This window comes from Rana temporaria, chromosome 9 (genome assembly GCF_905171775.1).
Source record: "Rana temporaria chromosome 9, aRanTem1.1, whole genome shotgun sequence".
In the NCBI taxonomy this organism is placed as follows: domain Eukaryota; kingdom Metazoa; phylum Chordata; class Amphibia; order Anura; family Ranidae; genus Rana; species Rana temporaria.
Window position 1 is genome coordinate 165558842 of NC_053497.1, and position 25409 is coordinate 165584250.

Genomic DNA, 25409 nt, shown 5'->3' on the forward strand with positions numbered 1-25409 from the left:
AGCACTGTAATGAATTCAATAAAAAAAATCTAAGTATCTTTTTTCTAATCAATATACAGCTGTCACATGATCCAGCTCTTTCCCAGCCTATCTGCAGGGAAACATAAGCAGGAGGAGCTTCTAGTTTTCTGCTGCTGGTCACATGTTCAAAATAAAAAAAACATTAAAAAAAAACAGCCTTTTGAATACAGAATAAAAATTTATATTTAATATCAATAAACTGCTTTAAATTATCATACAAATATATATTTTAAATCAAATATTTATTATTTTTTGGCAATAACATGGTGTGGGTGGATTTCTGCCAGTCGCAGGCTCCTCCAGCCGGTATCTTAAAGGAACACTAAAGGTCCATTTTTTATTAGATCAATTGATTGCTGTAAGCTAGAGCATTTAAATATCACTTACCTTGTTTTTCCTTTTGACCTCCAAAATACAGTAATCCAGGTTTGAAAATGCCATTTCCTGTCTCTCCTCTTCTTGCTTTCCACCAGCATCTGAGCCGTTTTGCATGGTGGAAAGCAGAATGTGCTCACCCCCTCCCTATGACTACAGCCCTGCGTGAAGATGCTCTCTTATCCCTCACAGGTATGGAGGCTAAGCCTAATGAGAACTGTAGTTCCCATTAGGCCGTGATGTAGCAAGAATGAATGCGCACCGCAAACCAGGAAGTCAGTGAGAATAATGATTCAGGAGTGACGGAGGTGAATAAAACAGCTCGATTTCAACAGGTATCAAACTAGTTATAATGCAAAGCATTACTTTTTACTTTATCAGCTATTGTCAGACTTTAATTTAAGAGGAAAATATTTTTGTCTTTACAACCCCTTTAAGCCTCGTACACACGGGCGAAACACATCGTTTTCCTCGTCGAGTTCCTTATCATGCCGGGTACACACGAGAGGATTGATCCGCGGATACGGTCCGCCGGACCGTATCCGCGGATAAATCCTCTGAGTATTTTGATCCGATGGAGTGTACTCACCATCGGATCGAAATCCGCGCCGAATTTACACCGCGGTGACGTGTCGCGCCGTCGCCGCGATGATGACACGGCGACGTGCGCGACGCTGTCATATAAGCAATTCCACGCATGCGTCGAATCATTACGATGCATGCGAGGGACGGGTTCGGACGGATCGATCCGGTGAGTCTGTACAGACCACCGGATCGATCCGCTGGAGCCGATTCCAGCGGATAGATTTGTTAGCATGCTAACAAATTTTTATCTGCTGGAATTCGGAAATCTACGCGGATAAATATCCGCTGGAACATACACACCAGGGGATCTATCCGCTGAAACCGATCCGCTGAGATTTTTCAGCGGATGGATCCTCTCGTGTGTACGGGGCCTTAGGCTGTCGAGGAACTCGACAAGCCAATTTTCTTCATTCCCGTCAAGGAAATAGAGAACATGCTCTCTTTTTGGCTTGTCGAGATTGTCGACAGTTTCCTCGACGAAAATGTACACACGACCGGTTTCCTCTGCAAAAAAATATCTCCCAGCAAGTTTCTTGCTGGTTTTTGCCGAGAAATTCGTTGTGTGTATGAGGCCTTAGAATAAGAGGGAGGTGAAGCCACCATCAATCCACGTGTAATATCCCACCACCCATTGTGTTTAGCTGGTTAGTGGGCATAGAGGAGTGGGCTGTCATTTACCACTGTGTATACACCCACATGTGTTACCCGGGCTGTTCAGATGTGATAGGCAGGAAATGCCCAGCTTGGAAACACAAAGAAAATTGAGCATGTGCAGAGCTGCCAACACCGATGCAAATTCCCTAACTGCATTGGGGACATGAACAGAAGGGGGGATAGAGAACAGCAGGATCAACCAGGTTTTTTGCATATTACAGAAAATGATTCTCATAGTGACAGAGTGAGTATGAACAGCATGTAATACACCATTTATTGATAGTTTGTTATGATGTGGGTTTAGTGACACTTTATGGCTCGCTATGGAGAGGAAGGTACTTTCCAGAGAAAGTTCCTTGCTCTACTCAGCACTAAGACCCATGCAATCCTTTTCTTATAATTACAGCAGTACACATGCAGTAAAACAATAAAGTGAGGGGAACTGGTGCCACCCTGTATGATAAGAAAATCATGAGCCAAAATATTACTGCCCTCCAACACAAGAGGAACATTCTGAAAATTGCAAGCAATTGTGTTTATTGAGATATTTGTAGTCAACCAAGACCCTAGAATACAAAAAAAGTGAAAGTGAATTGTGTGTTTTAACCACTTAAGCCCCGGACCAATATGCTGCCTAAAGACCCAAGGTGTTTTTACAGTTCGGGACTGCATCGCTTTAACAGACAATTGCGCAGTCGTGCGACGTGGCTCCCAAACAAAATTGGCGTTCTTTTTTCCCCACAAATAGAGCTTTCTTTTGGTGGTATTTGATCACCTCTGCGGTTTTTATTTTTTGCGCTAAAAACAAAAATAGAGCGACAATTTTGAAAAAAATGCAATATTTTTTACTTTTTGCTGTAATAAATATCCCCCAAAAACATATATAAAAAAAAAATGTTTCCTCAGTTTAGGCCGATACATATTCTTCTACCTATTTTTGGTAAAAAAAAATCGCAATAAGCGTTTTATCGATTGGTTTGCGCAAAATTTATAGCGTTTACAAAATAGGGGATAGTTTTATTGCATTTTTATTATTTATTTATTTTTTACTACTAATGGCGGCGATCAGCGATTTTTTTCGTGACTGCGGCATTATGGTGGACACTTCGGACAATTTTGACACATTTTTGGGACCATTGTCATTTTCACAGCAAAAAATGCATTTAAATTGCATTGTTTATTGTGAAAATGATAGTTGCAGTTTGGGAGTTAACCACAGGTGGCGCTGTAGGATTTAGTGTACACTTAGTGTGTGTTTACAACTGTAGGGGGGTGTGGCTGTAGGAATGACGTCATCGATCAAGTCTCCCCTATAAAGGGATCACTCGATTGATGCAGCGCCATAGTGAAGCACGGGGAAGCCGTGTTTACATACGGCTCTCCCCGTTCTTCAGCTCCGGGGAGCGATCGCGACTATAAACAAATAGCCGCGCCGTCGTCCCGGATCGCTCCCCGAGGGAACCCGACCGCCGCGTGTAGCGGGGGGTCCCAATCGGACCCCCGACCCACGTCTAGGCAGGCACGTACAAGTACGTTGATGTGCCTGTCCGTGCCATTCTGCCGATGTATATCTACATGAGGCGGTCGGGAAGTGGTTAATTTCTTGCTGTACCTATTACTTGTGCAGGCCTTACACCTATAGAATTTCAATGGAAAATTGTTTTCAGAACTTTCATTTGATTGTCTAATGCCACGTACACACGGTCGGATTTTCAACCTTGGATGGTTTTTCCGACGGAATTCCGCTCAAGCTTGGCTTGCATACACACAGTCACACAAAAGCTCTCTGAACTTATAACCATCAAGATGTAAAAAACTATGACGAGCGAGAAAATTAAGTTCAATGCTTCCGAGCATGCGTCGGAATTTTGCGCGTCAGAATTGCTACAGACACATTTTTTCTGTCTGAAAATTTGAAAACCAGCTCTCAAATTTTTGTGGGTAGAAATTCCGACTGGAAAAGTCAGATGGAGCATACACACGGTCGGAATTTCCGACCAAAAGCTCACATCGGACTTTTCTTGCCAGAATTTCCAATCGTGTGTACGGGGCATTAGAGTTCAAGGGGATGATTTACCGATTGGTTTCAACTAGAGTAAGCAACATAAAAACTCATGAGCAAGGATGGAATATTTGAATATTTTTGTTGAATCTGATGGAAATGAGCAAATTTCTAATTGCTGAATTCACTGTTGGCCGAAAATAATACTTAGTCTTGGAAATGCAATTATTTTAGTAAATATAAACTGATAAATACCCTTTCTCATCGGTAGTATATAGAAGTCTTGTGCTTTCTATGAATTTCTGGTGAAGCTTGTAGGAGGAGTTTTTATTTACCTCTGACTGTCCTATGAGGCTGTATGACCCCTGACCCTCTGTCTGGACAGTGCTGATTGGCCCTGTGCTGATCACATGCACCCTCCCAAGAAAATATAACGGGGCAGATCCACATACATACGCTGCGCCCGGCGCAGATGTCAGATACGCTACGCCACTGTAACTTACTTTGACTTGGTTTGAATCCTCAACGAATTTGCGCAGTAAAGTTACGGCGGCGTAGTGTATCTCTCGCGGTGTAAGTGCGCGGAATTCAAATTGGGCGGGTAGGGGGCGTGTTTCATTTAAATGAAGCGCGTCCCCGCGCCAAACGAATTGCGCATGCCCCGTCCGTCAAAACTCCCAGGGTGCATTGCTCCAAATGACGTTGCAAGGATGTCATTGTTTTCGACGCAAACGTAAATGGTGTCCAGCCCCATTCATAGACGACTTACGCAAACGACGTAAAATTTTCAAAATTATACGTGGGAATGACGGCCATACTTAACATTGAGTACGCCACTGGATAGCAGCTTTAACTCTACGCCGGAAAAGGCCAAACGTAAACTACTTAAAAAAATGCGACGGCCGCTCGTACGTTCGTGGATCGTCGGAAATAGCTAATTTGCATACTCAACGCGGATTAAGATGGGAACGCCACCTAGCGGATGTCGAAAAATTGCATCTAAGATCCGAAGGCTTACGAAGACGTACGCCTGTCGGATCTAACCCAGATGCCATCGTATCTTGTTTTGAGGATTCAAAACAAAGATACGACGCGGGAATTTTGAAATTACGCCGGCGTATCAATAGATACGCCGGCGTACTTTCTTTGTGGATCTACCCCAACCTCTCTAGAAATACACACCAAACTGAGCATGTGCAGCCTGACTCCAAAGGCTCACTCTTATGCGGACATGTTCAGGGGGACAGTGTAGGGAGGGGAGGATCTGTGCATACAGGATCAAGCAGCCTTTTTACACAATGCAGAGGATTAACCCCTTTAGTTCCACAGTGAGTTTACTGCATATACAGACTGATTTTACTGTTGTGGGTTTAGTAACACTTTAAAGAAAACACTCTAAAAAAAAAATACAGTACCATGATAAATATGATCTATGTGGATGAATTATGGCAATTAACACTTCTCTGTTTAGTATCATTTTGAGTCATAGGACAAAATCTTTTTGCCAGATATCCATACAACATGTAGCATCAATAGAACAATAAATAAACTTAGCTTACAGACCTTGTGAGAGAGAAGAAGGCCATAAATACGATGTTCTTCAGGAACTCTGTCTCCTTGTAGTTGTTGGACAAGATGTCGATCACACGCCCCATGTAATATGGAATAGACATTTCAACTGGGGACAATAATGGGGATTGGAGAGTTACTATGAAAATTCCAGTAAACATATTGCATTATTTTAATTTGTAATATCTCATACCTCCCAACTACCCCAGATTTTGAGTGACTAGCCATGATTTGGAACAAAGTCCCTCTGTCCCTTATTTTGGTCTGATCTATATAGTTGTATATAAAATGCACAATTTATCTTTCAAAAAGTGTTTCCCAATGCTAAACCTTTCATCTGATTTCTAAATTGTTGTATTTGTAAATGTCAAAAGCCAGTATAAAGGAATAATAGTGGTAACAAAAAGCACTTGTGGGTTCAACAATCCCCTTTTTTTCGTATAACTCTCCATTAAGGGTGTGTGGCTAGGGGTGTGTCCTATACCTACATACTTTTGCTAATACAGTGCCTTGAAAAAGTATTTATATCCCTTGAAATGTACCATGCTTTGTCATGTTACAACCAGTGACGGCCCATCTATAGAGGGCGCACAGGTGCCAACCCCCCCCCCCAATCCATGTGCCCGGCCCCCTGATCTATATAGCATTTCCTCCCCGCCAATCAGGAGGCAGGTTGTAAAACACGTTTCCTGTGACGGTATCGGTATGATATCCCCGTCAAAGATTCCCTTCTTCCATAAGAACATCACCCAATATTCCACTAGGAGGGATATTCCTGAGATCGCCCATTAAGCCACACATGAGTCCAGGCTTACTGCTAGAACAAGACAGACTTTAATGTTATAACACACAGCTTATATGTAATTTCCAAAACTGTTACAATGACAAATCTCCGCCCCCTCACACTGGGGCTTCCATACAGATGATTAGGCAGACACGACGGAGCCGATCAGTGACGCTGATTACTAGTTGTACTGAATACATTAACTAGACAGCTCGACCCCGCATATAGAGAGATAATTACCACAATGGAGCAATCAGAATAATTAACACAAGCCACTTAAACACAGATCTCCTTCACAAAACACAATAGATCAATTAACCTTTAGAAATAGTGAGGGGACATTAGCACGTCAATAACCTGTTAGCCGAGGACTGAATCACACATGGCAAGCAGGGAGAATTAAACTGAGACATATAGGCAAATGCATCACATTTCCCAATTGGCCAAAGCATCAGGCGATCCTATTGGATGCCTAGCACTCTAGGGAAGAGAGAGGAGACACACGGCAGAGGAAGCCGTTGGATGAGCAGACACCAGAGTCGCTGACTGCACCCCTCAGCTCAAGAAAGAGAGAGGAGACACATGGCGGGTGGACTGTTCTGGAGGACACCATAGCCCACCACCTAGATAGGGTAAGTGCCGGACCACCGCCAACTGGGGGAGTAGTGCCGTGCTGTCGGCCGCCTGTGGGGGGGGATTGGGTAGTGATGCGCCGCCGACCACCCGGGGGATTGTTTGCCGCCCCTGTTTCAAAACCAAATACATAAATGTATTTTATTGGGATTTTATGTCATAAACCAATACAAAGTGACACATAATTGTGAAGTGGATGGAAATAGATAAATGTTTTTCAACATTTTTTTACAAATAAATTCCTTGAACAGTGCGGTGTGCATTTGTATTCATCCCCCTTTACTCTGATGCCCCTAACTGAAATCTAGTGGAACCAATTGCCTTCAGAAGTCACCTAATTAGTAAATAGAGTCCACCTGTGTGTTATTTAATCTCAGTATAAATACAGCTGTTCTGTGAAGCCCTCAGAGGATTGTTAAAAAACCTTTGTGAACAAACAGTATCATGAAAGCCAAGGAACACACCAGATAAAGTTGTGGAGAAGTTTAAAGCAGGGTTGGGTTATAAAAAAATATCCCAAGCTTTGAACATCTCACGGAGCTCTGTTCAATCCATCATCCGAAATGGAAAGAGTATGGCACAACTGCAAACCTACCAAGACATGGCCGTCCACCTAAACTGACAGGCCAGGCAAAGAGAGAATTAATAAGAGAAGCAGCCAAGAGGCCCATGGTAACTCTGGAGGAGCTGCAGAGATCCACAGCTCAGGTGGGAGAATCTGACTACAAGACAACTATTAGTTGTGGTCTCCACAAATCTGCCCTTTATGGAAGAGTGGCAAAAAGAAAGACATAAGAATTCCCATTTGCAGTTTGTGAGAAGTCATGTGGGGGACACGGCAAACATGTGGAAGAAGGTGCTCTGGTCAGATGAAACCAAAATTGAACTTTTTGGCCTCAAAGCAAATCGCTATGTGTTGGGGAAAACTAACACTGCACAGCAACCTGAACACACCATCCATGAAACATGGTGGTGGCAGCATCATGGTGTGGGGATGCTTTTCTTCAGCAGGGACAGGGAAGCTGCTCAGGGTTGATGGGAAGATGGATGGAGCCAAATACAGGACAATCTTAGAAGAAAACCTGTTAGAGTCTGCAAAAGACTTGAGACTGGGGTGGAGGTTCACCTTCCAGCAGGACAACGACCCTAAACATACAGCCAGAGCTACAATGGAATGGTTAAGATCAAAGCATATTCATGTGTTAGAATGACCCAGTCAAAGTCCAGACCTAAATCCAATTAAGAATCTGTGGCAAGACTTGAAAATTAATGTTCACAAATGCTCTCCATATAATATGACAGAGCTTGGCCTATTTTGCAAAGAAGAATGGGCACAAACGTCCCTCTCTAGATGTGTAAAGCTGGTAGAGACATCCCCAAAAAGACTTGTATCTGTAATTGCGGTGAAAGGAGGTTCTACAAAGTATTGACTCGGAGGGGGGCGCCATACAAACGTACCCCCCACACTTTTCACATATTTATTTGTAAAAAAAAAATTGAAAACCATTTATCCTTTTCCTTCCACTTCACAATTATGTGCCACTTTGTGTTGGTCTATCACATAAAATCCCAATAAAATACATTTACGTATTTGGTTGTAACATGACAAAATGTGGAAAATGTCAAGGGGTATGAATACTTTTTCAAGGCACTGTGGGTGCAGTTGAAGGTAAGTAATAGTTTGGTTGAGGTGGGTGCAGTTTATCATTCCATATATAAGTCCAAATTTTATAAGGAAACAAATCTGTGCCCAAATAGCAAAGATAATTTGCCACAAATTTGTAGCAGTGTTGAATTGTAAGTCTGTTATCTTGTTGCACGTCTTCAATAGCAATTTGTACACTTGCAGAGCACTTGAAGCCATGGGCGTCCGCTCCATAGGGCAAGGGGGGGGGGGCATTTGACCCCCCCTGGAAAATCGAGAAGGTGTTGAAGAGTTTTGCAGCCGTGGGCTGTCTGAGCAGTCCTGGGCTGGATGTCACACAGGCACAGCGAGCAGAGTAAAGCCGCCTTCCCCTCCAGTGTTTGTGTACACAGGGAAGGGGACCTGCTGTGCCTGTGCAGCTCTGATGGCTGATCTGAGGTACTGAATGGGATGGGGGGTTTGTGCTGAATGGGGGGTCCATCGGTGCTGAAGGGGGGGGGGGTCTGTGCTTAAAGGGGGTCCATCTGTGCTGAAGGGGGTCTGTGCTGAATGGAGGGGTCTGTGCTGAATGGGGGGGTCTGTGCTGAAGGGGGGGGGTCCATCTGTGCTGAATGGAGGGGTTTGTGCAGAATGGGGGGTCTGTGTTGAAGGTAGGTCCATCTGTGCTGAATGGAGGGGTCTGCTGCTGATGGGGGGGGTCTGTGCTGAAGGGGGGTCTGTACATTCTCTAGGCTATATTTAGATGGGCATGGAGTGAAGCTGAATTATCTCAAGAGCTATTTCACACTGCCAGCTGGCCGTATTATCGGTAAAGCGGCGCTTTACGATCGTTTTAACTGAACTATTCGGTCACTAGCGGGCGCTTTTAACCCCCGCTAGCTTTTGAAGACAGGGTTAAATGCAACTGTGTATCGCTGCTGCCGAAGCGCCCCTCCCTGAAACAATTTCAGCGGACGACCATGCTTGAAGCACAGGTTCTAGGTGACACTTTTCCAATTTGTAGCATATTTGCGCAAGTCTCTAGCAAGAGCAAAGTTGCAGCGGTGAGTCTACAGCAAGAGCTCTGCAAGTCTACAGTATAAAAATTTAGCCACAGTGACCCCTGTGGTGGGATGACTTTTGCACAACATAGCTGAACCAGAACTTGCAACAGACTTGCAGAATGTTTTCAAAGAAAGTTGATCTGGAGTCATGCAATGCCGACTTGCTGCAATTGTGCAACAAACTTGTTAAGCCTGGCAAGTCTAGCGATAGTTCAGCAAGTCATTTTCAAGCTGTTCTTTGACTCCATGTAATGTTGATTATTTCTTAAAATATCCCAAGAAAGAAGAAAAAAAACGATTAATTTGCTACGATTCTCTTTTTCTTTTTCCCATACAGTGTTATGAGGGAGAATCTGATTGGTCCATATGGGCAATGTGGGCTGAGACAACTGACTACACTCGGCTTTGCAAAATATAGAAGCTAGACTGATAGATCAACACCTAGTGAAGTGCACTCTGCTTCCCATTCTCCTTATTGGCCAAGCCAGCTGTCATTTTGAGGACATGAATGCGCAATACACTTCCCATCGCTAAGGTAAAGATTCCAAACTTTGCCAAGTAGATATTACATCTGAATGGCCATTTGCCTACCAGTTAAAAAGGTGACACCCCTCTGCTCTTAAAGTGGAGCTCCACCCAAAAGGTGAAGCTCTACTTGTCGGTTCCCCCTGCTCCGCTGCCACATTTGGCAACTTTTTTTTGGAGGGGCGAGGGGGAACTGGTACCTGGTTTTGACAGGTGCCCACTGCCATTTCCAGCCCAGCTCCTTGCCCCCCCCCCTTCCGCAGGTGGCCCATTTGAAAGCACAGCGTGCTTCGTGCATGCCCAGTAGAGAGCCAGCTGGGTAGCTGCAAGGCTTCACTACCATTTTCCCTTAGTCAAGATGGCGGCTCCAGCACCCAATAGCCAACTTCAAAATCGTCTCGGATGAGGACATTGCTGGATTCCTGGACTAGTAAATGCCCTAATATTCAAAGTCAGCAGCTATAGTATTTGTAGATTCTGACTTTAAATTTAAAAAATTTTTTTTCTGGGGGGGGGGGGGGACATTTCCCATTATGCTAATGCACTCTGCAGTATAGTTGAGCATCATGGGAAATGTAGTTCCAAAACATCCGGGGTGCCAAGGTTCGCCATCACTGGCCTAGCCTATGCACTGGCACTAGTTCGTTATTTCTCTCATGTCTGTCACTTTTATCTTTTCACTTGGATGGAGGATGTAGGTCCTCAGGCCTAAAAAGAAAAAGACTTGATGACAAGAGGATCGGACGGTACCTCAAACGGCTGACGCGTTTCTGGGGCGCACCCCTTTCTTCAGAGCCTAGGCACCCATGTACCCTCTGATCTTCTTGTTATCAAGTCCTGCCAAGAGATCCAGCTTGATTGTCAGCAAAGCTTCTACTTTAGCTTGTTTGTGAGTAGGACTATTGCTTTTATTCTATTTTTAAATAAAAAAATATATGTGGTAATGCACTAGGTCGGTGCGCCCTCCTTTTTTCCTTTTAGCTATATGAACACCCATTTGTTCTGAGGATGGCTACAAGACTCTAGACCAGGGATATGCAATTAGCAGACCTCCAGCTGTTGCAAAACTACAAGTCCCATCATGTCTCTGCCACTGGGTGTCATGCTTGTGGCTGTCAGAGTCTTGCAATGCCTCATGGGACTTGTAGTTCTGCAACAGCTGGAGGTCCGTTAATTGCATATCCCTGCTCTAGACCTTGCCCTAAATTAAAGACCGGACTGCACTACCCGTAGTGAAACACCGGAGTGCAGGAGATTATTTGTTCTGTGGTCCTCAGGCCTACCCTGAAGTCTACACGGAGGATGTGTGGCCATCAGATTTCCTCCTCCCCTGAACCAGGGGAGTCTCTCTTTGAGAGAGCCCGCCACCTAGTACTCATTGGTCGATTTTGACTGACCACAAGGAGAGGGGTCCACTAGACCTTTTGGCTAAATGGACCATGTTTGAGCCTTGCCCCTGTCACAAGCTTTGCACACCAGGGGGTGAGGGTAAAGTCGGGGAATAGAGAAAAGGAACACCCTTATGTGCACTTTTTTTGTGTGTGCTTCATGTGCACTTTTTTTTTTCACTTATGGGTTTTTATTTTAGCGCACCACCACAGATTTAAAAAAGAAAATGACCTGCATTGTTAGCACAACTTACACCTGCAGATTTTATTTGGAACTTACGTGACAATGCGAGTATCAGGAACACAAAAGCCGAGGACAGGAAAGGCCAGTCTGGCTTGGAAAGCTTTACCAGCCTGAAGAAGTTCTTCCTTTCCTTCTGTTTTCCATTTTTATCTCCCTCGGGATCTTCTGAAAATATTAAAGGGGACAGGAGATCCCAGAGGATACAGGCCAGAGACGAGGACAGGTGATAGAGCAGAGAGCTGGCTAGACCAGAGTGTAGCTCTGGCGCCTGGGACAAGAGAAGGAATCGGAGCGTCTGGTGCAGAGGAGGCGCTAGGCAAAGCGTCAGGATGAAGAGAAGAGGTGATGGGATCCACCATGGACGTGGGAGTTTCTGGGATACTTCTCTAAGAAGGGGGACTTTAATGAGATTCACCAGCCACACCACATCCAGGAAATATATGGGGTAGTATTTATACACAAGGAAGGACAATACATAACTTAGAGTGGAGTCCAGCAAGAAGACAACGAGTGGAAAAGCGAAGGATATCATTGTGAAAAACAGTCGGGGACCTGAAAAACAAAATGGACATTGGTAAATTCTCACATGAAGACCAAGTGATATTATTTTATCATTTATTAAATGAAATTACATGTTGATGCATGGGTTCAATCCAAATCCATGTTTGGCCGAACCTAGATAGGAACTGTCAATGCCGGTGTTCTGCCGAATAAGTTCCCCCCGGCGAATAAGGACCCCTGTACCATCGCAGACATCCTATGCCTGCACCTTCACAACTATACAGGACTATAACTTGTACTTATGGGTTGCCTTTCATGTTTCGAAAGTTTTCAACCTTATTGTTGATATACTGTTATCCTTTACTATTCCTGTTATTGTACTTGGAGAGGCTTGCCAAGTTAGCCCATTAGATAGTTTTGCTGCGAATGACAATTTTCTTTTATTATGCATTATAATTTTTCTTTCTATGTCTTAATAAATCAAAAAACTTTTTAGAGAAAACTATTCTCTGTGTGACTATATTCTGACCAACCAACTGTGCCTAAAAAGTCCAAAAACTAGCCCTTAGTTATTTCCTCTATTATATACATCAGGACGTGGCACCCCTCCATACCCCAATATCCACATGCATACTACATGTGAGGATATTTTCATCCCTCTCTTTAATTAAGGACCCCTGTACTGCGCAGGCGTGAACTGAGCTCCGAAAATAGCCAAATCTTGTAGAGCTGAGAGTTAGCTCTAGACGAAGCCGGCGCAATCCTAGTGGTACTCTGCAAGGGGCGAGTGCTTTTGCAATGTTGATGTAAATAGTTGTGCAACAGGTCCAGGGCGATGTGGGCCAGTGGGCCTCACGTCCTCGCTTATCTCGCTCGGCCTCCTGGCTCTTTTTTTATAACATGCTCAATGTCCACAGGGATGGTAAAGAATGAGCCTGGATGTCAGAAGTGTAGCACCACCGCCTCGGCAGTACAATTTGATGTGCGCAGGCGCTGTCTAGAGATGACTCTCAGCTCTACATATTTGACTATTTTCAGAGGCTCAGTTGATGCCTGCACAGTACAGGGGGGTCCTTATTCGCCGGGGGAACTTTTTAGACAAGACACCGGCCCAATCATCTGAAGCCAGGACATACCCTGCCTTGTAGCTGCAAGTACACAGAGGGGTGGGGTGCTCATGGCATTATTGACACTATTTGGCCACAGCTTTCTTCCCGGTCTGAAGCAACCTTTGGACTGAACCCAAGCTCATCCCTAGTAACAATGTTCATTCCCTGCACTGTATCTATGAAGACGCACCGTGCCTACCCTAGAGTCTAGACATTTGTATGTAGTCTAAATCAGCAATAACCTGTCTAGCAGGGGTGACAAACTCAATTTCATTGTGGGCCGCATCAGCATTATGATTGCCCTCAAAGGGGCCGGTTGTATCTGTAAGATTAGATGTCCAGCGCATCCCCTCCCCTTACATTAGATGTCAAGAGCCACCCCACCATCAGAGGTTGCGTCCCCCACCCTCCCTTACATCACAGTGCACCCCCTTTCCTTATGCTGCTGCTGGGAAGAAGATGGATGCATTGCTTGAAAGCAGAAAGAACAGGGTCTGTAGGAGGGCCAGAGGAGGACTGGCGCTCCCCTGCAGCTTCAGGAGAGGTGCAAGGGCCACTTGAAATAGCCTAGAGGGCTGGTTTCGGTCCATGGGCCTTGCGTTTGACACCTGTGGTCTAGGGCTAGACAGATCTAGGGCTTATTCCTGATTTGGACTGCATAAAAACCCAAAGTAGAGAACTGGGCAGGACTATTAACATTGCTCAGGCTTTCTTAGCACCAGAAGCAAAAAGTTCAGGAAAAAAAGCTCACTAGATTGTTGGTAGGATCAACAGATATTTTTAGATGCATACTGGGGTTGATTTACTAAACCCAGAGAGCAAATCTGCACAGCGACCCAGCTTCCAGTTTTTTTTTTTTTTTCAAAGCTTAAAGTGGAGGTTCCCCTAAAAATAAACTTTTAAGATTAGATTCATGCTCATTTTGTCTAGGGGAATCGGCTATTTTTTTTTAAAAACTAAGCAGTACTTACTGTTTTAGAGAGCGATCTTCTCCGCCGCTTCCGGGTATGGTCTTCGGGTCTGGGCGTTCCTTCTTGATTGACAGGCTTCCAACGGTCGCATCTATCGCGTCACGAGTAGCCGAAAGAAGCCGAAGGTCGGCTCTATACGGCACCTGCGCACCGACGTTCGGCTACTTTCGGAAAATCGTGACGCGATAGATGCGACCGTCGGAAGCCTGTCGGAAGCCTGTCAATCAAGAAGGAACGCCCAGACCCGAAGACCATACCCGGAAGCGGCGGAGAAGATCGCTCTCTAAAACGGTAAGTACTGCTTAGTTTTTAAAAAAAACTAGCCGATTCCCCTAGACAAAATGAGCATGAATCTAATCTTAAAAGTTTATTTTTAGGGGAACCTCCACTTTAACCTGCCTAGCGGTATTCCCGAGTCTGGCTCGGGGTGGAAATCCAGTACCATTAGCGGTATCCCCGAGTCAGACTCTGCATCGCATTGCAGGATCCAGGCAGTGACTTACCTTGTCCCCTGGATCCTGCGATGTCTCCCCGCTATGTGAGCGAGCTGTCTCCTCACTCGATTCACACAGTGCCCGAGTGCCGCCGAGCTCCGTTCCCTGCTATGTAGCGACGCACGGGGGCGGAGTTCGGTGCCAAATTTAAAAAAGTTAAAACACAGTACATACAGTATACTGTATTCTTACAGATTACAGTACTGTATAAAATAATTACACATCCCTTTTGTCCCTAGTGGTCTGCCCAGTGTCCTGCATGTACTTTTATATAATAAAAACTGTTCTTTCTGCCTGGAAACTGTAGATTGTCGATAGCAACCAAAAAGTGTCCCTTTATATCAAAAGTGGTTTTAGATCAGCTAGAAAACAGCGATAATTAGAATCACTTGCAGAGCGATAGCGATTTGTGGGCAAATTCGTCATCAAACAAGAAAAGTAGTGAGAGCGACAATTCTACAACTGAGCAAATTTCTGTGTTTTTGATTTGATTATCGCTGCTCTGGTGCTGTGATTGCCGGCGATGACATCACTCAGGCGCATGCGCGCAGAACCGGCTTGATTCCCGCGCAGAGCCGGCACTTTCCGGCATATTTCCATTCAAGATCCGGCGCGTTCAGTGCGCCTGCGCCATTGTCTATGGCGCACATGCCCAATTTTCTGCAAATATCTCCTTAATTATTGCAAGCACTTACAGGTAAGCCTTAATGTAGGCTTACCTGTAGGTGAAAGTATGATCAGAGGGTTTACAACCACTTTAACCTTCTATATTCACACGATACTGTAATGCAAAGGCAACACACCTTATATGTACCATTGTGGACAACCTAGCCATCAAAAAGATACATGCTTACACAGTTTAACATTTTACACATTCGATTGGAAATGTAATTGCTTCTGACATGTACTTTGCTAAAACACTTTTTTTTTTTCATAAACAACTGCCATTTTTGTACCAACATATATTTATTGATTTTCAGAATTTCAAAATAGAATAACAAAAAAGAAACCAAACACAAACAAATACAATAAGACCCGGTTCACACAGGGGCGACCTGTCAGGCGACTCAGCCGCCTGAGAAGTCGCGGTCCGCAGTAGTCAATGGAACCGTTCTAATAGGAGCGACGCAAGTCGCTCTGACTTAGAAAAAGGTTCCTGTAAGACTTTGGGGGCGACTTGCATTGACTTCAATACAGAAGTCATTTTGCAAGTTGCCTCTCAAGTTGCCTTGAGATCGCCTTGCCGAGTCTGTGTGTGAACCGGCTCTTAGGCCCCTTTCACACAGGCGGACCGTTCAGCTCTGCCTGTCAGTTTATTCGGAGGACCTGAACTGGTGCTCCATGATTGTCTATGGAGCATCGGATGTCAGCGGTGACCATGTCCGCTGACATCCGATCCGATCCGCTAAAATCAGACATATGGCAATACATCGCAGTCCGTCGTGGTGGATCGGATCGGGTGAGATCTGATGAAATCAGACGTGCTGTCCGTTTTCGTCCGATCTCTCCATAGACAAGCAGCAATGCTCGACAAGCCCCTCCCCGCTCAGTGAGCAGAGAGGGACCTGTCATCCGCCGGCTCTGCGTAGATCAACGGAGAGATCTCCCACTAAACTGGCGGACCGCTGCAACGAATCCGCCCCCGTGTGGAAGGGGCCTCAACCTGAAGACATACCAAAAACTGTCTATTATAGTTCTAAATACTATACAAACAACTAAATTTCATAATAATACATCTCTACAAGAGCCCTCTATAGCTCAAAAAATAAATAAATAAACACTTACAGACACAAAAAAAAGGGGGGGCACACACACAACTGACATATGTAACCGTTTAAGGCAGAGTGTAAAACAAACCATAAAGCGTTAATAAACCACAGGCTTTAAAAAAATAAACAGCAAGACAATGGGGGTTATTTACTAAAGGCAAAGCCACTTTGCACTACAAAGTGCACTTGGAAGTGCAGTTGCTGTAGATCTGAGGGGGATATACAATGAAAATAAAAAACAGCATTTTAGCTTGCACATGATTGGATAATCAAATCAGCAGAGCTTCCTCTCGTTTCAGTGCAAAGTGGATTTGCCTTACGTAAATAACCCCCAATGGCATAATGTGCTTAGTGAACATCACACTAACACAATAGGGGTTATTTACGAAAGGCAAATTCACTTTGTAGCACAAGTGCAAACTACAAGTGCAAAGTGCACTTGAAATTGCACTGAAAGTACACTTGGAAGTGCAGTCTCTGTAAATTGGAGGGATAGATCTGAAATGAGGGGAAGCTCTGCTGATTTTATCATCCAAACATGTGCGAGCTAAAATGCTGTTTTTTATTTTCCTTGCTTGTACCCCTCTTATCTACAGCGACTGCACTTCCAAGAGTACTTTCAGTGCAATTTCAAGTGTACTTTGCACTTGTAGTTTGCACTTGTAGTGCAAAGTTGATTTGCCTTTAGTAAATAACCCCCAATATGCATTTCTTACCTTAGAACAAAGCTCTCCAGCGGCACTCTGTTACCGCTGACAGGGCTTCCATCTTCACCTGGTCTTCCTTCCGGGTTCGTGTGCTCTGGCCGTCTGACTGGCCAAGCCAACATGACGTCACTTCTGTACATGTGCGCGGGAGTGACGGGCACGGCACAGAGCGTATAAGCTGGTGACATCATCGGCTGCATGTAGTGTGAATATCTCCTAGGAGATATTCACTGTACCTACAGGTGACACTTATTATAGACTTACCTGCAGAGCTTTTTTTCTCAGAAAATAGGTGCAGGAACTCAACCACGACCCTGTTCAGATTTCACAAACAGTAGGAGGGTCTTAAATGGGCATTAAATACCAGAATTGCATTACATACAGAGTTCAGAGTTCAGGGGGTTACATACAGAGTGCAGAGCTGTCACTTGTAAACACAAAAACCGGACTTCTGTGTTTACAAGTGATTGTGGTGAGCAGGTACCAAAAGGGTCTGAGCCAAAGGTGGTGGAACTAAGTTCCCTCAAGTTCCCCCTGAAAAAAAGCCCTGCTTACATAGTTACATAGTTACATAGTTACATAGTTAGTCAGGTTGAAAAAAGACACAAGTCTATCTAGTTCAACCACAAAAAATAAAATAAAAAAACACAGTAAAATCCTATACACCCAACTTCATACCCACAGTTGATCCAGAGGAAGGCAAAAAACCCCAGCAGAGCATGATCCAATTTGCTACAGCAGGGGAAAAAATTCCTTCCTGATCCCCCGAGAGGCAATCGGATTTACCCTGGATCAACTTTACCTACAAATCTTAGTACTCAGTTATATTCTGTACATTTAGGAAATAATCCAGGCCTTTCTTAAAGCAATCTACTGAGCTGGCCAGAACCACCTCTGGAGGGAGTCTGTTCCACATTTTACCTGTAGGTACAAGTTTAAAAAAAGACTTTGCTACCACTTTAACATCTGAACACAATTTTGCAGCTTTGACATGTGTTCGTAAAACTATACATATCATTGTAACTACAAAATCTCCTGATTCTGTTTAATATCAAAGAAAATATAATATTTAAAAAAAAAATCTCCTTTTTTTTTTTTCCTCAGCAATACCACATACGTCTGTGCAATTTGTTGTATGCAACCATAGTACAGCCCAGAAACCACAGTGTGCATTTTTCTTTTTTATCCTACCTAAAACACACTGGGGTAGATTCAGCAAGCAATTACGCCTGCGTATCCATAGATACGCAGCGTAATTGCTAAGTAGCGCCGGCGTATCTACTTTCTGTATTCAGAAAGCTCGATACGCCGACTGTAGCCTAAGATACCACTGGCATTAGGGTGCATTCTGACGCTGGCCGCTAGGTGGCGCACCCGTAGTTGTCAGCGTAGAGTATGCAAATTGCATACTAACGCCGATTCACAAACGTACGCACGGCCGGCGCTCGTTTTTTACGTCGTTTGCGTACGTCGTTTTCGCCGTAAGGCTTCTCCTGCTATCAGGAGGCGCAGCCAATGGTAAGTATGGACGTCGTTCCCGCGTCGCGATTTTCAAAATTTGCGTTGTTTGCGTAACTCGTTCGTGAATGGCGCTGGATGCCATTTACGTTCACGTCAAAGCCAATGACGTCCTTGCGACGTCATTTACCGCAATGCACGTCGGGAAATTTTCCCGACGGAGCATGCGCAGTACGTTCGGCGCGGGAACGCGCCTAATTTAAATGATCCACGCCCCCACGGGGATCATTTAAATTCCGCGCGCTTATGCGAAACGCTGCTGCAAATTACGGAGCAAATGCTTCGTGAATGAAGCGTAGCTCCAGTAATATACGGAGGCGTAGCGTAAAAACGGTACGCTGCGCCGCCGTATCAGTGCGCGCCCCTAGCTGAATCTACCCCACTGACACAGATACTAATTACATATTATTTTTTTTTTAATCCTACCTAAAATATACTGAACCTGACCTTTGACACTTGACTTGACCCTAAGGCCTCGTACACACGACCGAGGAACTCGTCGTAAATGAAACATCGTTTTCCTCGACGAGTTCCTTGTTAGGCTTGTCGAGAATCTTGACAAGCTTTCTTTGCGTACACACTGTCAAGACAAAATCTCGTCATTCTCAAACACGGTGACGTAAAACATGTACGACGGGACTATAAAGGGGAAGTTCGATTCTACTGGCGCCACCCTTCTGAGCATGTGCGGGTTTCTAAGCATACACACGAACGTGTTTCTCGTCGAAAACCAGCCCGACGAGGAAATTGAGACTCCCGACGAGGAAAAAGAGAACTTGTTCTCTTTTTTTCTCATCGAGTTCCACGACAGTTTTCTCGATGAAAAACATACACACGACCGTTTTCCTCTGCAAAAAAGCTCTGTTTCTTGATGGATTCTGTCGAGGAAAACGGACGTGTGTACAAGGCCTGATGCACACCATCACTTTATGTGATGAAAAAAAACGACATTTTCTGTGAAGTAAAAAAAGACGTTTTGAAAAACGACACAAAAAATTATAGCATGCTTCAATTTTTTTTTGTCGTTTTTCACAAGACATAAAACAATGTTTTCCCCCACACACGGTCATTTAAAGTGACGTTTTTAAAAACTTCGTTTTTTTTCATCACATAAAGTGATGGCGTCGGTGTCCCTCCCTGTCCACGCCGAGGCAGCTGACATTTCGCCTCGGCGTGTCTTTCCGGGTATTGCGGCTCCAGCGCTATGAGTGGCTGGAGCCGCATTGTCGTCACTCCCGCGCAAATGCGCGCGGGAGACTTCCTTCCGGTGGCTGCCAGGCCTTAAGCCAAAAATCCCCTGTGCGCATGCGCCGCTGCATTCAGCGGCTCATTGTGAGGCCTCGTAACACAACAAAGAAACTCGACGGGCGAAACACATCGTTTTCCTCGTCGAGTTCCTTGTTGGGGTTTTGAGAAACTCGACAAGCCAATTTTCTCCATTCCCGTCAAGGAAATAGAGAACATGCTCTCTTTTTTACTCGTCGAGTTTCTCGACAGTTTTCTCGCCGAAAATGTACACACGGCCGTTTCCTCGGCAAAAAAATATCTCCCAGCAAGTTTCTTCCTCGGTCGTGTGTACGAGGCCTGAGGGGAATATCTCTTAAACCGTAAAGGTTTTGGAGATATTTTTTTTACCTACAGGTAAGCTTTATTATAGGCTTACCTGTAGGTAAAAGTAAAAAAAATAACTTTAAATGGACTGTAGTGCAAATCTACAAAGTGCAAAATGCACAAAAAAATCATAGGTGTGAATCAGGCCTTAGACTAACCTGGGCACTGACCTAGATCAAACCTAGCTATTTTTTCCTTTATTTTTTATGTTTTATTATTATTATTATCCACTTGCCGACCGCATAACTTAGTTATACAGCGGCAGAGTGGCTCTCCTGTGCTGGATCATGTACCTAGTACGTAATCGCCACTTCTGGGTAGTGGGCGTACGAGTGTGCCACCGGCGCTGTGCCTGTGCTGTGATTAGACACAGACCAGCTCTGTGACGTCAGCCGACAGCGGGCTTCACTGTCTGCTGAATAGGGGTCATCTCCAACATAGAGATTGCTGATTCCCAAACATCCTAGCTAATCTTGCCAGGGTGAGATAGACGCTATTAGCCGGATTCAGGTAGAGAGGCGTATGTTTAGGTGGGCGTCGACCTAACATAGAGAGGCAAGTACAGTATTCACAAAGCACTTGCTCCCTAAGTTACGGCAGCGTAGCGTAAATGGGCCGGTGTAAGCCCGCCTAATTAAAATTATGAAGGTAGTGGGCGTGTTGTATTGAAATGAGCCGTGACCCCATGTAAATGCATGGCCGTACGAACGGCGCATGCGTGCGCATGCTCAGAATCACCTCGCATATACTCCCTAAGATACGACAGCTCAATGCGTACGACGTGAACGTAACTTACGCCCAGCCCCATTCACGTACGACTTACGTAAACGACGTAAACTCCGACGGCTGTTCCGTCGTCCATACTTTGCATTGGCTGCGCCACCTATAGAGGTGTTTTATCTTTACGCCTGATGTACGCCTTACGTAAACGGCGTAGCTTACTGCGACGGGCGTACATACGTTCGTGAATCGGCGTATCTTGCTCATTTACATATTCGACGCGTAAATCAACGGAACGGGACGTAAATATGCACCCAAGATACGACGGCGTAGGAGACTTACGTCGGTCGTATCTTGGCAAAATTCAGGTGTATCTCATTTTAAGAATGAGCGCATAGATACGACGGCGCACATTTGGACTTACGACGGCGTATCAGTAGATACACTGTCGTAAGTCTACCTGAATCTGGCTACATGTAGGAATTTGTAGTGAATCAATCGATTTCTACTAGAAACTAGATACTGGAATGCAGATCCCCACATATCATCCCAATCATCTCTGTCCAACCCTGGAGCTAAATATTTTGTACATTTACATGTTTTTATTTTATCAATGTTGGTGCATTTATTATATTTTTCCAAAAAGGGGACTTTACATTGTCAGCCATTATGTGACATGTTACTCAGGGAGTCTACAAAATGGCCCGGCTGGGGAGAAACTGAAAGTTGATTTGACTCTTCAGACTGGCACACGGCCAGCATCGGTTACAGCGTGACTAAATCTGCTAGACGCGATACGTGAAACATTGGGAGGAGGGGGGAGATGATTCATTATGTGCCACATGGTTACCAATATCACAAAGGTGGTAAGGCAAGGGGAGAGATACATTTACCACTTCTCTACTTTGGGTGTTTTTCAGATTTGGCGTTTACAAGCCTAAAACATTTTTTTTTGCTAAAAAATTACTTAAAACCCCCAAACATTATATATATTTTTTCTAACACCCTAGAGAATAAAATGGCGATCATTGCAATACTTTTTGTCGCACCATATTTGCGCAGCGGTCTTACAAGCGCACTTTTTTTTGAAAAAATTCACTTTTTTGAATTAAAAAATAAGGCAGCAATAAATTTGGCCCAATTTTTTTATATATTGTGAAAGATAATGTTATGCCGAGTAAAATGATACCCAACATGTCACGCTTAAAAATTGCGCCCACTCGTGGCATGGCGTCAAACTTTTACCCTTAAAAATCTCGATAGGCGACGTTTAAAAAATTCTATAGGTTGAATTTTTTGAGCTACAGAGGAGGTCTAGGGCTAGAATTATTGCTCTCGCTCTAACGATCGCGGCGATACCTCACTTGTGTGGTTTGAATACTGTTTTCATATGCGGACGCTACTCACGTATGCGTTCGCTTCTGCGCGCGAGCTCGTCGGGACAGGGCACTTTAAAACTTTTATTTTTTTTCTTATTTTTTTTTATTTATTTTATTTTTTTTTTACACTGGAAAAAAAAATGATCACTTTTATTCCTATTACAAGGAATGTAAACATCCCTTGTAATAGAAAAAAGCATGACAGGTCCTCTTAAATATGAGATCTGGGGTCAAAAAGACCTCAGATCTAATATTTAGACTTAAAAGCAAAAAAAAAAAAAAAAAAAATTAAATTTTGTCATTTAAAAAAATGACAACAAAAAAATTGTCTCTTTAAGACGCTGGGCGGGACTGACGTTTTGACGTCACTTCCGCCCAGCAATGCTATGGGGACGGTTGGGGGCCATCTTGCCCTCACTCGTATTCCCACAGAGCAGGCTGAAGCACCCGATCTCCTCCGCCGCTACCGACGGCTCCGGTAAGCGGCGGAGGGCGCGGGAGAGCGGCGGGAGGGGGGGGCCCCCTCCCGCCGCCGATAACGGTGATCTCGTCGCGGAGACCACCGTTATCTTTTACAGGATCGCTCACACTAAAGATGGATACCTCAGTTGTGGCAGCAGCTGCTGCCGTTACCGAGATATCCATCTTTAAAGTGCCGCCGTAAAAAGACGTAAGGCGGTCGGCAAGTGGTTAAAGTGATTGTAAAGCTTTGTGTTTTATTTTTTGAAAATAACAAACATGTTATACTCACCTGCTCTGTGTAATAGTTTTGCACAGAGCATCCCCGATCCTCCTCTTTTTCTTGTCACTGGCTCAGATGAGGAGAAGAACATCAGAAGAATGAGGTGTTTTTGGTCACCACATTCTGATTATTAGAAAATTATTTAAAAAAAAATGACATGCCAAATTTGGCATGTAAGGCCTCGCCGAGGAAACCGGTTGTGTGTACACTTTTCGACGAGGAAACTGTCGAGGATCTTTTTGAGCCAAAAAGAGAGCATGTCTTCTTTTTCCTCTACGGGAATGGGGAAATTTGGCTCGCCGAGATCCTTGACAGCCTAACAAGGAACTCGACGAGCAAAACGATGTGTTTCGCCTGTCGAGTTTCTCGGTCGTGTGTACGAGGCTTAAGGGGGTGAAGAGTCCTTAAAGTCGTTTTGGGTGGAACTCCGCTTTAAGGTGGTTCTAATAAAAGAAGAAAACCCCCTGGAAATGGGACTTTGCGAGTGACCAATACACCAAACAGTATCAAAAATGTATATTATATATATTTAGACATGGTAAAATTGGTCACGGTGGACATAGAAACATGACAACATGTGAAATAAACAATTGATGCATTAATCACATCTCTGATGACCCGACGTTTCTGGTTAAATACCTTTCTAAGACCCGGTTCACACTGGGGCGACTCGTCAGGCGACACAGCCGCCTGACAAGTCGCATCCCATTGTAGTCAATAGAACCGTTCTAATAGGAGCGACGCAAGTCGATCCGACTTAAAAAAAGGTTCTTGTACGACTTCGGGGGCGACTCGGGGCGATTTGCATTGACTTATATACAGAAGTCATTTTGCAAGTCGCCTTAGAAGTCGTCTTCAGGTCGCCTGGCCGAGTCGCCCCCGAAGTCGTGCCGCCCCAGTGTGAACCGGCTCTTAAGGGGTTATTTACAAACAGAGCACAAATGTCTATTGATAAAACACATATATGATTCATTTGCTTGTGACATCATCTGGGATGGACGAGAAGAGATGAGAGGCCGCTGGGCAGCAGAGTGTCATGAGAGAGAACTTATTACACACGCTTCTCTGCATGCTGGCTGGTAAGCGATGTGCCCCATAATGTGCAATGTGCCCTGATGTGCCACGTGCCCTGATGTGCCATGTACCCTGTGCTCTAATGTGCCCCGTTTCCTGATGTGCCCTGTGCCCCATGTCCTGATGTGCCCCGTGTCCTGATGTGTCCTGTGCTCCGTGTCCTGATTTGCTATGTGCCCTGATGTGCTATGTGCCCTGTGCCCTGATGTGATCTGATGTGCCCTGTGCCCTGATGTGATATGTTCCCTGATGTGCCCTGTGTCCTGATGTGCTATGTGCCCTGATGTGCTGTGTCTCAATGTGGTGTGCCCCGATGTGCTGTGCCCTGTACCCTGATGTGATGTGCCCTATACGTGTTGTGCCCTGATGTGCCCCGTGCCCTGATGTGCTGGGCTCTGTACCCTGATGTGCTGTACCCTGATGTGCTGTGCCCTGTACCCTGATGTGCTGTGCCCTGATGTGCTGAGCTATGTACGGTGCCCTGATGTGCACTGTACCCTGATGTGTTGTGCCCTGGGTCGGTCTGGATGAAGGCCCCCTATGTGATGGCATGTGTGTGTGTGGGGGGGGCAGCATTGAAGGACCCAGCAAAGGGGCGGAAAAGGGAGTAAATCCGGGCCTGTGCATCCTGGGGGTACCTTTGGCCATGTGACCAGAATTTATCCTTTATCCATCTTTATATGCACACACGAATGCATACCCATTCGGTATAACTAGAAGACATATTAGTTTCAGAGTAACTTGGTTTTGAGAGTGTTTTGCAAGACAAGCAACATTTTTTAATACATTTTGTCTTGATATAAGAGTAGTGTCAGGTCACAACTGATTATAAAAGAGAAGAGAGGCGCCTCTAAGGGCCCTTTCACACTGGTGCGTTTTTGTGGTAAAAATAGCGCTATTAAAACGCTCCCCATGCCCCCTCCATTGAAATGAATTAAAAACCGCTGTAAAACGCGGTAAAAACGGAGCGTTAAAATCGCGGTAAAACACCGCGATTTTACCGTGTTTTTAATTCATTTCAATGGTGAGGGGCATGGGGAGCGTTTTAATAGCGATATTTTTACCGCGAAAATGCGGCAAAAACGCAGCAGTGTGAAAGGGCCCTTAGTGTAGCAATATGGTTACATTTAATGAAGGTACAAAATTTACCAAGTCACATGTTTGGTGATTAAAAGAGGCACATCTAAGTATGCAGGCATTTGGGGAAAGCTGTCCACATAGACCGTCCTCCTCACTGCCATCGATGTCATCCCTTCCACGCTGTGCTCCACAAGCAATTCAAGCCTCGTTTTCAGATCGCTCTACTGCAGGGTAGTCTTCCTGGTCACGATTGCAGACGGACAGCG

General features: G+C 44.7%; 1 protein-coding gene across 1 annotated transcript in view; it reads right to left on the bottom strand.

The window, feature by feature from the left end:
- The window catches only part of TAP2 (transporter 2, ATP binding cassette subfamily B member), a 79017-nt gene that overhangs the window by 41370 nt on the left and 12238 nt on the right, over positions 1–25409 (bottom strand). The window contains exons 2-3 of the mRNA XM_040324914.1: positions 11505–12020; positions 5201–5315 (exon numbers count right to left, since the gene is read on the bottom strand). Of these exons, the coding sequence (XP_040180848.1) occupies positions 5201–5315; positions 11505–12020 (631 nt within the window). The remainder of the gene's footprint in view (positions 1–5200; positions 5316–11504; positions 12021–25409) is intronic.